At 37.7% G+C, this 14388-nt stretch overlaps 1 protein-coding gene across 1 annotated transcript in view; it reads right to left on the reverse strand.

Moving 5' to 3' along the window:
• PRKN (parkin RBR E3 ubiquitin protein ligase) overlaps window positions 1-14388 on the reverse strand; it is a 797047-nt gene that overhangs the window by 449387 nt on the left and 333272 nt on the right. Inside the window, exon 5 of the mRNA XM_068152890.1 lies at window positions 10777-10860. Coding sequence (XP_068008991.1) covers window positions 10777-10860 — 84 coding nt within the window. The remainder of the gene's footprint in view (window positions 1-10776; window positions 10861-14388) is intronic.

The raw sequence follows: 14388 nt of genomic DNA on the forward strand, positions 1-14388 counted from the left end.
GTCAGCATGGGTTTGTGAAGGGCAGGTCCTCCCTGATGAACCTGATCTCCTATTTCAAGATGGCCTGCCTAGTGAATGAAGGAAAGGCTGTGGATGTTGTTTACCTGGACTTCCATAAGGCCTTTGACATGGTTTCTCATGGCATTCTCATTAAACAAATGGCTGCTCATGGCTTAGATGGGCACACGCTCTGCTGGGTGCAGCACTTTCAGGATGGCCAGGCCCAAAGAGTACTGACCAGTGGAATTAAATCCACCTGTAGGCCAGACACAAGTGGTATTCCACAAGGCTCAGTACTGGGACCAGTCCTGTTCAATTTCTTTATCTCTGACTTGGATGAGGGGATCAAATGCACCCTCAGTAAGTTTGCAGACAACATGAAATTAGGTGGGAGTGTTGATCTGCTTGAGGGTAGGGAGGCTCAATTACTGTGTTCAGTTCTGGGCTCCGCAGTACCGGAAAGACATCGAGGTACTGGAGTGGGTACAGAGAAGGGCTACTAAGCTGACAAAGGGCCTGGAGAACAAGTCCTGTGAGGAGTGCCTGAGGGAACTGGAACTGTTTAGTCTACAGAGGCTGAAGGGAGACCTTGTTGCTCTCTACAACTACCTGAAAGGATGCTGTAGAAAGGTAGGTGCCAGTCTCTTCTCAAAAGTAACTAATGACAGAATGAGAGGGCATGGCCTCAAGCTTCAACAGGGGAGATTTAGACTGAACATTAGGAAAATTTTTTTCATGGAAAGGGCTGTCAGACACTGGAACAGGCTACCCAGCGAGGTGGTTGAATCACCATCCCCAGATACATTTAAAAGCCATATAGATCTGGTGCCTGGGGACATGGTGTAGTGACAGACTTGGTGGAGCAGGCAAAATGGCTAGACTTGAGGTCTCAGAGGTCCTTTCCAGCCTGGATGGTTCTATGATTCTGTGCTAGCCTGTTTGTGGGTGCCATCTCCAACACATGCAAAAGCCACAGCACCTTTAATAGGTATCTTCCCAGTGCATTTTGTTATCTTTCCCCTTTACACCCTCAACTTCACATGGGGACAATATTTTTGTTTGAAAATAATGAGCACAATTACTGCTTCTTCTATTGGCACTGTAGGAGTGGTGTTCAGTGAGGAATTATTTCCTAGTAATTATCATGCAGGCACCAGATGTGGCTTTTCTTTAAAGCAGAAGAGAATAAAATGCATTGATGCAATTTGAATACTCTTGTTCTGGTTGCAGTGGTGGAGTAGCAGGATTATCAGAAAGCTTTATGCATTAAAATGACAAAACCTGTTTTTCACTAGAATTCTCTGTCCTCACGTCCTGGCAGTAGCTTCAGCATGTGTAGCTTTTAAGAAGAATTCATAATCACCATTGTTTTGCCCACATACATTTAAGTACCACAGTGGAAAAACTTGAACATTTGATTTCAGAATGCCCCAAAATGAAGTCCCAAAGAGCTGATGTGATATACTGTACAACTAACTAGCAGATGTACTACCTGAACACACAAAATTTCACAAAGGTTTTAAGTGAATTTTTGCAATGCATAATGTCAAACACAGCCTGTGGATAACATCTTCTTATCACAAAGGGTTTGGTGGGTTGTTTTTTTTCTGTTTGTTTGGTTGGTTTTTTTTTAATGCTACGTTTCTGACAATCCATTGTGCTGAAGCAAGGGAAATACTTGACTTCCAAGCACCCTCCCAGCAAACAAGCCAAAATATTGAATATCTTTAATGATACTGTAAGAGCTTCCCAAAGTTACATATTGATACAGTTAACTATTATTCATTCAAATTAACATCCTGTTGCAGCAGGTACATAACGCAGTATTAGCTTCAGCAGACTATTGGCATATTTGAAGATAAATATATACTTTAAGTGTGTTCCTGAGTTGGGTCATTAAGGCAGAAAATAGAATCATAAAGATATTCATTATTACAATTTTAACTTTCTAGACTCAAAATAAGAGAAGTTTTACTTACAACTGGCTTCTCTGAGCTAGAAATACATGTTGTTTACTGAATATAACCACATTTATACTGCCCCCTATACCTATACTACTATAAGAATCCAGCTATTTCTGGCAGCAGCTATTCAAGAACTTGCCACCCCATTAGGATAAACTATGAGAGACAGACCATGATTTGCAGCATAATTTCCATCATGAAATACCTTGAAGCCTCTGGTGAAAGAAGTTCACAGGTGATGCCACCAGGTACATTATCTCATACCACCATACCCTATAAAAAGTGCATGCTTATTTTAAATTTAGTTCTGATTTGCAAAAATGAGCTTTCATAACCTGCATGCACAGAAAAGGAAGACACGTATTGAAGAGTTTACAGACTGATCCCAAATCAGTTACAGAAACAATTTCTTAGAAATAGTTAGACCAAAAATTGAGTAGACAAAATCTAATACCTTCACATTTTAGATCAGAACATCAAGCATGGAAACTGCAGGTGGGAAATAGATTTTATGCCATGATAAATATTATAGCAGTTTCATATCCAGCAAAATATATCACACAGTGTGCCAGCCTGCAAAATGACACAATTATTAAGCAGTGAGCAACAGAACTTGCCAGGTGTAAATGAAGAAATTGTACTCTTCCCTATAAAAGCTGCCTGATATTTGAGGAGAGACTCCTGCATTGTAACCTAACAAATTAACCATACTTTACCCTAATAAAAATCACCTCACCTGGCCTGATTGCTGATAGATGATTGCAAGAACATGTTGCATGGTTGAGTGGAAATCCTAAGTTTCAATCATTAGTAATGAATTTGCAACCTCTGCAAAGAGTAGCATATTGTTTATATCATGTGCAGTGAGCAACAAAAGATTCAGTGAAAGTGTTACTGAAACTCATTGAATTACAAAAAAATTATCCCCGAACGCATTTGACATCATGCCACAGAGCGTGCAAAAAGTATGTATCCAACAAGCTGTAATTGAAAGAACACACGGGTTTGGTTTGTGAAACTACTGACAGAGTAAGCACAATGTTAGGATTTGGAACTGATTCTACTGTGCCTTCTTGAATTTGTTTCTCTGGTTTCAATATAACAGTATTTCACTCACAGCTTTCAACTACTGCTTCCCAAATTGTTTAGGTCCCAAAACGCCTGCGTGTTTTTCAAAGCTCCAATACACAGGTAGTATAATCACCTCCAGATAATACATGGAAATTACTTGTTGGGCAACATACAACATAAATACATTAACACTGCTCTCACTACTAGGTTTGAGACTATATTGTGGCAATATTACATATCAGTGGGAGTCTCTCTGCTCTTTCTAACATTCCTCCCTGGAATAAGAATACAATATATCGAATTTGGATTCCTTTCCCTTTTGTATTTGTGCTATGGGTAACTAAGACTCAATAAATAAATATATATGTAAAGACACAAACACACACAAAGTGTAAATTGAAAAAAAACCCAACCTTTTTTATATATTCTGACAAATACATTGTTGATATTTATCTTTTCTACCTGAGTCTGATACCATGTGGCTTCCCTAAGAAATCTGTTCTGGTAACATCTGGTTACATCACTATTGAGAACAGAGAGCAGTCCATCCAGCCCAGTATCTTGCCTCTAATAGGAAGTTAATAGTAGATGTATAGAATGCATGTAAAATAAAAGAATCAACACAAACAAACAAACAATAACACACACCCCCCCCCAAAAAAAAAAAGAACCAAACCAATGCTCCCCCTAAAAAACCTTGAACCAACCAACCAAACCCCGCCAAAACCAACCCAAAAACCACCACAGAAGACAAACTAAAAACGGTGTTTGCCTAAAATGTAACCCTAATCTCCAGTAATTTGCTGCTCAGAGACTTCCTAAAAAGGAGTATTTTGACATTTAATAGTCTCAATGTATTTTTCTTCCATTAGTTTGTCACGTTTTGGACACATTGTAACTTCCACAACCTATTCATAGTAAAGAGTTTTGGAGTTTAATAATATACAGTGCAAAGTAGAAACTCTCACTGGTTGTTGTGAACACGCAATACCTGGAAAAACACTGTATCAGGTCAAAATAAGGGTGGTATAATCTTGGTAAGATTTTATGACACAGAATCACAGAATCATAGAACATACCTGGTTGGAAGACACCTCAAAGATCATGCAGTCCAACCTTCAACCTAGCACTGAAAGGTCAACACTAAGCCATGTCTCTAAGTGCCAGGCCCACACCCCGCTTAAACACCCACCAAGGATGATGACTCCACCACTGCCCTGGTCAGACTGCCAACACAGAATGAGTTTCTTGCTGCTGTGCACCATCAGTATGTTTTTCATTTATTTCTATAAGTAAAATATTTAAAAAATACTAAAGGTGTATTTACATTCTCTTTTGGTTTGAAAATGCTATCTACCTTTCAGCACTGAAAATGAAATTACTACAAGAGCAGTGAATAATCTAGAATTTGGTTATATGAACACAAGTTGTATTCAGCTCAATTTCTATAACAACAGACCCTTGATACTGACAGGCTCAAGGGAGATATAAAAATTGACTTATTAATATAAAGTACCACTTTTGCCAAAACTCTCACTAATTCCTGTCACCTGATTTCAAGTCACCTGATACTGCCCTCTCATCAAGTGATGAAGCATCTACACTACTAGAACAATTTTTCAAAAACCCTATCATAGAGATAAGCAGTTATTTCAAACACAATGTCATACGCAGTTTTGAAGGACCAGTATCCTACTTTCAACTGGATGAGTTTCTTCCCAGTAGCTACTACAGTGCTGTGTTTTTGATTCAGTGAGAGAATAATGATGGCAACACACTGATGCTTTAATTGCTGCTAAGTAGCCCTTACCTTAAATGAAGGATTTTTCATTTTCCAATGCCTTGCCAGTGATTCTCCCCCTCTACTCAGCTCTGGTGAAACCCCACCTGGAGTACTGCATCCAGTTCTGGAGCCCCTATTACAAGCGGAATATGTCCAGAGAAGGGCCACGAGGATGATCAGAGGGCTGGAGCACCTCTTCTATGAGGGCAGACTGAAGGAGTTGGGGCTGTTCAGTCTGGAGAAAAGAAGGCTCCGAGGTGACCTCATTGTGGCCTTCCAGTATCTGAAGGGGGCTACAAGAAGGCTGGGGAGAGAATTCTCAGGATCTCAGGTAGTGATAGGACTAGGGGGAATGGAATGAAGCTGGAGGTGGGGAGATTCAGGCTAGATGTGAGGAGGAAGTTCTTCACCATGAGAGTGGTGAAGCCCTGGAATGGATTGTGCAGGGAGGTGGTTGAAGCCCCATCCCTGGAGGTGTTTAAGACCAGGCTGGATGAGACTCTGGCCAGCCTGATCTAGTGTGGGGTGTCCCTGCCCATAGCAGGGGGGTTGGAACTAGATGATCCTTGTGGCCCCTTCCAACCCTGACTGATACTATGATTCTATGATCAAAGAAAGAGGATTTGTTTGAAGAAAGCATTATAATCCTCAGCATATTTTGCTAAATCTTTTACAAAACTGTGACATTTCCCCACAGGTAAATAGAAACAGGGTGAGCAATACATTCAAGCAAAGTTAAACTTCCTCAGACCATTCAACACTGGGTACAAATTAATTCTTCTGGGTTTGCCAGCATGCTTACATGAATTCAAGGTCACAAAGACTATTAACAGCTCTTTACTCAGTTGGTGAAATGAGTTCAGAAAAAATTGTTTAATATAATCAACTCTTCTAAGCCACTCTTCTTGTGTTTTCTGGTTGTGGGTTCTGATCTGACCCTGTCTATGGCCCATAAAAATGTCCAATATACTGTGGAAGTAATAGTTCTTTCCCACAGTAGAAGTACAATAAGTCAACTTTCTTTTTTATTTCTTTTTTTTAAATGAGGATAGATCGTAATTTTAAAAGCTTTAACTTCTACTTCCAAGATAAATAATTCAGCTTTTTTTGTTCTTGTACAGAATTAATTCTATTTTATAATTCAGTGGGTTTTACCTATCATTGATTTTTCTGCATCAAGAGGTGGAGTAACAGAATTTCTTTATAAAGGAAAAATTGATCCATTCCAGAATGAGGCTACTTTGAGAGTATCAGAGGGGGAAAAAAGATGTAATTAGGTTTCCTACAGAGGTAACCGAGAAGGAACGGAGAGTTGAAATAATTTGTAATTACAATGAAAAGAACTCCAAATTATATCAGAGATCTTTAAATACTAAGAAAAGTCAACTGCCTTGTTTCTTTCTTCACTAATCAAGTATTTGAAGTAGATATTTTTAACGTGCAATGGCTGCTAAGTACATTAATTTAAAGGCCTAGCAAAAATTACTATAATATAATCAAAGCACATTTGCAGGTTATTTTAATGTCCCATAGGTACTGTTTTCAATGCTGTTCCCTCTCTCTGCTTCTCCTTAGGAAATGCACTGGTGGCAAAACAAACAAACCCACCAATATTCAGAGATGATTTAATATAGGGAGGCTTTGTAGGAACAGAAGTTCACCACACCATAGTTCAGGGCAGTTTTATATGAGGTAATCTAGGTAATTATAGGCAGGCAAGCCTGACTTTAGCCCTGGACAGAATAAATAGCTAATATGGTACTCAATTAATACAAGAAGGATGTGTAATTGATGTCAATCAAGGATTTATGGTAACTAGACCCTATCAAACTAACCTGACATTTTCATGAGATGACACATTTCGTGGAATAACATAATAGCAATGTTGCAACTGATCCAGATTTGTGTGTGGCATTTGATAGAGCACTGCCACTGATTAAGAAACTTGAATGCTATGAGATCAGTGTTAGATGGATTTAACTGATATGTTTCAAAATATAAGTTCCCACAGAGAATCATCAAATGTCTGTTTCTCAAAGTGGTCTTTGCAGTGATCATCTCCCAGCTCTACACTATTAAAAAAAAATGTTAATGATCTGGAAGAAGGCATAAATTAATCACCCATAACTTTTCCAGATGGCACAAAATCTGAGGGAGCAGAAAATAATGAAAAGTAAGTCACTGATAAAGAAAGAGGAACAGCTCACCCAGACGAGATTAAATACGTTTTAAAATGGCCAAAGATGAAGGCACACCTTTGGAAGGGCTGTGCATGCAGGAGAAAGGACTCTGCCAAGGGAAGCAGCAATTTGAAATAACTGAGCTTTCTGTTGGGCAATCAGTTGAACTGGAGCCCTCAGGATGGCACTACGGTTAAATTATCTAATAAAAAGTGACGGATATCAACACACTTAAGCAAACCTTATCATCTGTGTAGTTGGCACTGATGGCATCACTACTGTAATTGTGACTGCTTCCAATGTGTGAAATTTATGAAAAACATAGAGAATTGGTGAAAGTATGCACTTGCCAATTACACAACTTGAAGTTTCAGTGGTGTAAAGGATTGCCTTAGCAAGTCTTTCAGACTTCATATTTCGTACCTCAGCAGTTGAAGATTTCCAAACAGTTCCATGGGACCAGAGAGGATATTGAAATATTAGCACACAAACCAGATTATCCTATACAATTCTGCTTTGGGACACAACTTTTCTTCATGAAAATATAGAAGGGGGAAAAAAAAAAATTAAATTGGAAATTGCATTTGTACTGTTACAGACATGATACAAGAATGATACAAAAGCTATTGTGATTGATTAAACATCATAAAGGTCACATTTAACAATACCATGAGGTCTGCCTTAATACAGTGTAAGGTGTTGATTCAGTCATGCATATGGATTCCTATGTGTTTCTGTGGAAATTTATGATATAAAAATAAATTACTAAGTAGGTACTATGTTTATCATTATTCTACTTATTGTAAGAAATGCATAAACTCTAAGTTAAGTCAGATGGATTTTGGGTATTGTTCTGCTTATCTAACATGGCATGAAAAGTCACTCCTAGAAACAATTTAGAAACTTCTTTTGTTATGCCAGAGGAACTTGGCTGAGGATTTCCAGATTGATTCTTATGTTCACCATGGAAGCGCAAATCATACCAAAGCATAAACCAAACCATTAGGTGTGTTTTAACAAGATAAGTTAAGTAGTGATTAAACCAGAGCCATTAGAATTTTCATGTGGTCAATGGATAGGTTTGTGAAGGAAAGACAACCTAAACTCAGAAAAGTCACCACATTTGTTTGCCTGTTTGCTAGCTCCAGCACCTTTTCATATCACAAAGTAGAAAAGAGAGAGTAAAACTACAATAGTAAGTCTAGTTTTCTTGTTGCATAACTTACATTTATGCTTTAGTAACTAATTTTATTCCTTTTACTTGCCATGCCACTGGGCAGAGAAGAATGTAACAGTTCTTAAATAATAAAACAATGGCCAGAGCCTCTAGTAAATATGAAAAATGGTCTGAAACCTGCCTTGTATAAATATGAATAATTCTGTTTTCACATCTGGATAAATAGGTTGTCATAATCTTACTTCACTGGTATTAGGTTCTGTTACAAGAATTCTTATCTGCTGTTTTAATTAGCACTCCTGATTCACCATATTCACTGTGATTCTTTATATTTTTTTAAGTATATGATACCTAGAGTAATCTATAATGCATAAGGTAAACTACCATGGACATCAATAAAGAAGAAAAAATGTCAGGAGATTTCTTAGTATTAAGAAACATTTCAGAATGTTTAATTACTCCTAGCAATACTATGGCATTGAAAATATTCTAATGGCTCCAAGGAGAGATAGACATGGTTCCTTTCACAAATAACCAACCACATCACCATACACAAACAAGAATGAATAAGTAATACAGCAATGTAATGGAGACTTCCTGTAATGACAGGATAATTTGTTAATTTACCATCTTCACATTTTAGAAACATCACAAAATTGACTATTTTTGATACTCTAACTGCTAGACTGAATTGATCAGAGCAAAATGAGACTTTAAAAAAGTGAAGTATATTTCCTCTGAATAGCGAGGTCTGAGAAGAATAGCTTTGGATGATTGAAAAAAAAAATTATTTGGTAAGCTGCATATTTAAAGCATCCAAGATGAGCGCTATTGCCTTGATTTCTTAGTCCAGCCTATTCCAGATCAGCACAGACTCCCTGTGGAATATATGGGCTGTGAAAATATTACATAATATTGCTGTCCACAGTGCCAAACATAATGACAGTAGACATGCAGGAAAAGGAAAAATATTCAAATTATACAGGATGAATGTAGAAAAATAACAGGCAAAGTTATGCAGTGAAAAAACCATAACGTATTTCTACTGCAGACTCTTTTACCTTAAACACATACTGGAACAGTAAGGCTATGGTGTTAGTGGAAACTGGCTGTTTAGAACTACATATAACTACCATATACTAATCATTTTATAAAAGAAGTAAATATATGCAAATGATCAAACTTCAGACAGGGCAAGGAGGAGGACCTGGGTAACTCTAGGCTGGTCAGCCTCACCTCCATCCCTGGAAAGGTGATGGAGCAGCTTGTTCTTAGCACCATCTCAAAGCATTTTAAGGAAATAATAAGTAGTCAACATGGATTTACCAAGGCTTGCTAACTATGCAACTTGTTAGATGCATTGACAGCAGTCAGGGTCATGGGACTCACCTGACTGGGGACTGGTTTGCCACAGCATTAGCCAGTTAAAATTTTAGATTTATAGTTAGTGCATCCTACCCCACAGTTACAACTGATCCAAAGGCAACGTTGTGCTTTGTTTTACACACCTAAGAGAGCTCAGTACTGCAGAGCGATTAGCACATGAATGTCTAATACTTGCCAGTTTCAAGAGAGTGGTTGAGCCACTACTACAAGGAGCAAACTGAGAAGCAAAAGCCCACGACCTGCAATGCCTCTGTTTCTGTTGGCTGTGCATAGAGACAGCCATAAACCCCAAGCTGTTAAAACAACTGGTTAATCTATATAGTCATATCAAATACTTCCTGACACCGATTGTGGCCAAACAGGAAACACCTATGGAATCACATGGACAAGGCACTTCACAACTGTTTTGCAAGGTAAGACAAAGAGAAAGTGTGCCAGGGCAGGGGAGCACCTCTGGAAAAAAAAAAAGGCACTTAGCAATTTGCAAACCTTTGGTGAATAGAATCCTATCATAAGTACAAAGTTTTGTGTTCATCTTTAAAAGCTATGCCCAAAAGCAACACTTCAACCTTTTTTTCTGAGATGGAAGCACCTCTAAGACCTCTTTTGTACTAAATACTATTGAACTATATGTAATACATGGAAAGATAGAAGTATATGTGAATATTGTTTTGAAAAATCCTCATTAATACTTTGGGATGTCTATGTTTCTGCTTACTGAGGCTTTTCATAGGTGTCACTTCAAGAAACACTAAAAGTAAACAACCATGATGATCATGTGGGAGAAGAGACTGTGAAGTGCTTAGTGCAAAGACCCTGGTCCTGCAGACAAAGCCTGAATATCTGACATAAAAGATCCAATATGGAAGATGATATAGAAATTTCAAGTTTTCAGGGCAATGATATATACATGATAATCATAAAATAATCACTTCTGTGATTTTTCATTTAACCTATGCATACTTGAATATCTGAGCCCTACTTCAGTGAAAGAAATGACATAAAATTATTTCCTTCATTCCAAGCAGCAACTGATCAAGGCCCTGCCTTTTACTAAACATCACAGATATATTATCTGATGATGAACAGCTTCTTTGATGTATTCCATACATGTGAATTTGCATTCATTTATGCAATCCTAATATGCTTAAAATTGCTGCAAACAGTTATTCTTATAAGTACCACAGCACTTAGAGAAGCAGGACAAAATCTTACCGCTGTGTTTCCATTGCATCTTTGGGACTGGCAAGCACCTCTTATTCTGTTGGGAATCAGCACATCATCCCAGCAAGATGGACCCTTCAAAATAAAATCAAAGCATATAAAGGCTTTAATCTATCTAATAAGTACACATATAAAACTTGGTTTTGTTGCTGCTTTTCCTACCACCATTTCTTTTATACTTTAGCTAGACAGTTTTACCATGTTTAAGCTGAAAAAGTCCAATCAGATTCCATGACAATATTCATCAGGGAAGTTCAGACACAGAATAAAACAATAGTTACATTTTCTCACATTAAGAAGAGGATTGGCTTAATTATGATTAAAAAAGCCACAAAAACTCATATTTTGGTTCAACATTGTTTACAGTGAGGTATGATCAACATGAGGGCATGTTGGGGACTTTGCTGACTTTATCCAACAATGTAAATCCTCAAGGATGCAGAGCCAGTGTTTTGGGAATCTCCAACATTTCATACTTGATAAGGTTCCCCTGGGATCTCAGTACACTCTTAAGGTAGACAGTATTAATATAACTTCATCAATTCCTCTTTCTAAGACCATTTTATCCTAAGGTAAACAGTGTCAGCCTAACTTTAAACAATCAGCTGTCACTACAAAACAGAGGAAAAGGTTGAGATTACAAAACAGGTTTATTAATATTCCACTAATGCAAATTAGGGTGGATAACAGAATGCTTTATCAAATAATATTTAAATATATGGCATATTGAGGAATAGTTTTAAAGTTCTTTCCAGAACATGAACAAAAAAAATAAATTAGTTCAATTATTCTCTTTTAACATTAATCTCACAGCAATTGATATTTATTCTATAGACAACAAGAAGAATTCAAGAACTAGATATTAAGTTTACAGACATTCATGTACATAGCAGAAGTAAACAATTAAGAAAGTATTAATAGTTAAATCATCTGCTGTTTGGATTGCTCAGTATTTGAGACAGTATTGCCACACCGAAATAACAGGAAAACATTACCAGAGGAGAAATTATGACTGTCAAGAGGTTTAACTGAATTAGTGAAATTAGTACCTACTTAAATCATATCTGAATTACAAAATAGTCTAGTATCATATCACGTTCCATCTCCTTTTTACATTTGCACAAGACATTTCTGTAGCAAAGCGTATATACAGCTGAGATAGCTTTGAACCAGCTTAGTAGTAGGATCTTAGCTATAAATTGTTGACTCAATCTACCTTGAAAGTTTGCAAAACACGTTAGTTTGTGCTGAGCTCTGCTCTCTACCAGCATAGCTGAAGTCCTGGCATTTGAGATAGGTACAAAAAGAGTTTGAACACACGTAAGTTGTATTGCATGTATAAATAGGAGTGAATACTAGAAAAAAAGGATGAGAAACAAGAAGCAAGAGTGCTTTATAAATTTTAGGGGCAGAGAGGGGATGTTACTTCACTTGTGCATGATTAATACAAGACTCTCAAAATTAATCATGCTATGCCAGTGTATACACAAAAATATTCACAGGATTGCTACACACTAAGAAAATTTAAAACAATCTTGTATAAGAAGTTCCATAGTTACACATAATCAATTCTGGTACTAATTACTTTGATTTCATAAGAAAAATGTGTTTCAAGCTGAAGTTTTTAAATGAATCAGTCCTTCAACCGCACTGAATTATTTCAGGAGAGAATTCCCCAAATATTTAACAGCTTGCAGGTCTAGGTCCACAATCACAAAAATTTAAGAAAGGATAGTAATTCTTAAACAAGAAAGAAAACATACCTAGGACCATTTATAAGGCTGAGTGATTTTCTAGAAAAGTTCATATGTAAAGTGGATTTGAAACAGCATCACTCTGTTGATTATGCCACAGTCTTAGAGTACTTGAGAAATGAGCAGCTGATTTGCAAAACAATCGAGAAAACATCCTTGAAGGAACTAGAATAGAAAGGAACTGATATAGTATTGGCTACTACCAGAATACAACTACTATAATTAGCATTAGATTAGGTCCAAATATGCTTAATATGGCAATATCTTGTTATGTATTAATAGCAACAACAATAGGAATAATTTTAGTGTCTGATTTACAAGGGAAAGCTAGTGTGGCTCACAGCGTGGTGTCAACTTACAGTGCTCTCTCTTTCTGCAATAATTTCCTCATGACATTTCTCATGCACACAAGAGTCCTTTGTGTGAAGCAGCTCTCTATCTGAAACAGGAGCATGTCATCTTCCACTTAAAGCATTCTAAAAGTATGTACACAAGGAACTAGTTACATAGTCACCGGCAACAAGGTTGGTGAGAGGCCTTGAACACAAGCCCTATGAGGAGAGGCTGAGGGAGCTGGGATTGTTTAGCCTGGAGAAGAGGAGGCTCAGGGGTGACCTCATTGCCCTCTACAACTACCTGAAGGGTGGTTGTAGCAAGGAAGGGGTTGGCCTCTTCTCCCAGGCAACCAACACCAGAACAAGAGGACACAGTCTCAAGCTGCGCCAGGGGAGGTTTAGGCTCGAGGTGAGGAGGAAGTTCTTCACCGAGTGAGTCATTCGGCATTGAAACGGGTTGCCCAGGGAGGTGGTTGAGTCATCGACCCTGGAGGCGTTCAAGGGGAGATTGGACGTGGCACTTGGTGCCATGGTCTAGGCATGGGGTCTGTGTTGATAGGTTGGACTCGATGATCCTCGAGATCCTTTCCAACCTAAGTGATACTGTGATACTGTGATAGTCCCAAACTATCAGCTATTACACAGCTGTTCACTCACAGAATCATTAAAGCTGGAAAAGACCTTTAAGGTCATCATGTCCAACTCTCAAGTCAACACTACTGTAGCCAACAACTTCCTATTTTTTTTTCCTACCTAAACTACTCACCATAGCCAGCACTTACGTTAACTCTTGATGGGCATAAATCCCCTAAGAAAGTCAGATGAATTCAACTCTTTCTTCCCCCCCACCCCCCTCCATTATTAACCAGACCCAAATTTAATTCAACAGAATTTTCTCTTTTTTCTAGCAAGCATTAGATGAAGTTCTTAAGAGACAAATTAATCCAGCAATAAAAGTGCAAGGATATCTTTGGTTGTGTCTGCCTGGCAGCAAGGAGTAAGAGGAAATACCAAACAAATAAACCCCAATGAAATAAAAGAAACCAATTCAAGATTCTATGCCTTACTTTCCAAGAACAGAAAAATCTTTTGCATGTTTGTGCCTGATAGTCTTCAGGGTTATATTTTCTTATTAATGATAATGTAATATGTTTCCAAAAGACTTTGTGTGCTTAAGAATTTTACCTTTTTTGTTTTAAAAAAGGCAAACCTGACATTTGTCCTTGAAAAGCACTGTGTATTCAAAATGTTAATGTTTCTTTAGTGATGGCACTGAGAAATGCCACTGCTATAATTGCATCAAAATAAAGTTAGAAATTCTGGTGAGATAAACACTTTCTTTCTTTCTAAGTAAAGCTTGTCAAACTGAAAGCCAGCCAATCCCTTGTGTTGTAAGTCTGCACACTGTAGCGTTTGTAATTATTAGTTTGCATTAATCAAGAACACCCTGTGAGAAGAACAAAGCCTTCTGATTGTGAGATTAAAGCAATTGCCCTTCTTGTACACCAGCAAAT

This window comes from Melanerpes formicivorus, unplaced genomic scaffold, assembly GCF_026170545.1.
Source record: "Melanerpes formicivorus ecotype bairdi unplaced genomic scaffold, bMelFor1.0.p_v2 SCAF_2, whole genome shotgun sequence".
Classification (NCBI taxonomy): domain Eukaryota; kingdom Metazoa; phylum Chordata; class Aves; order Piciformes; family Picidae; genus Melanerpes; species Melanerpes formicivorus.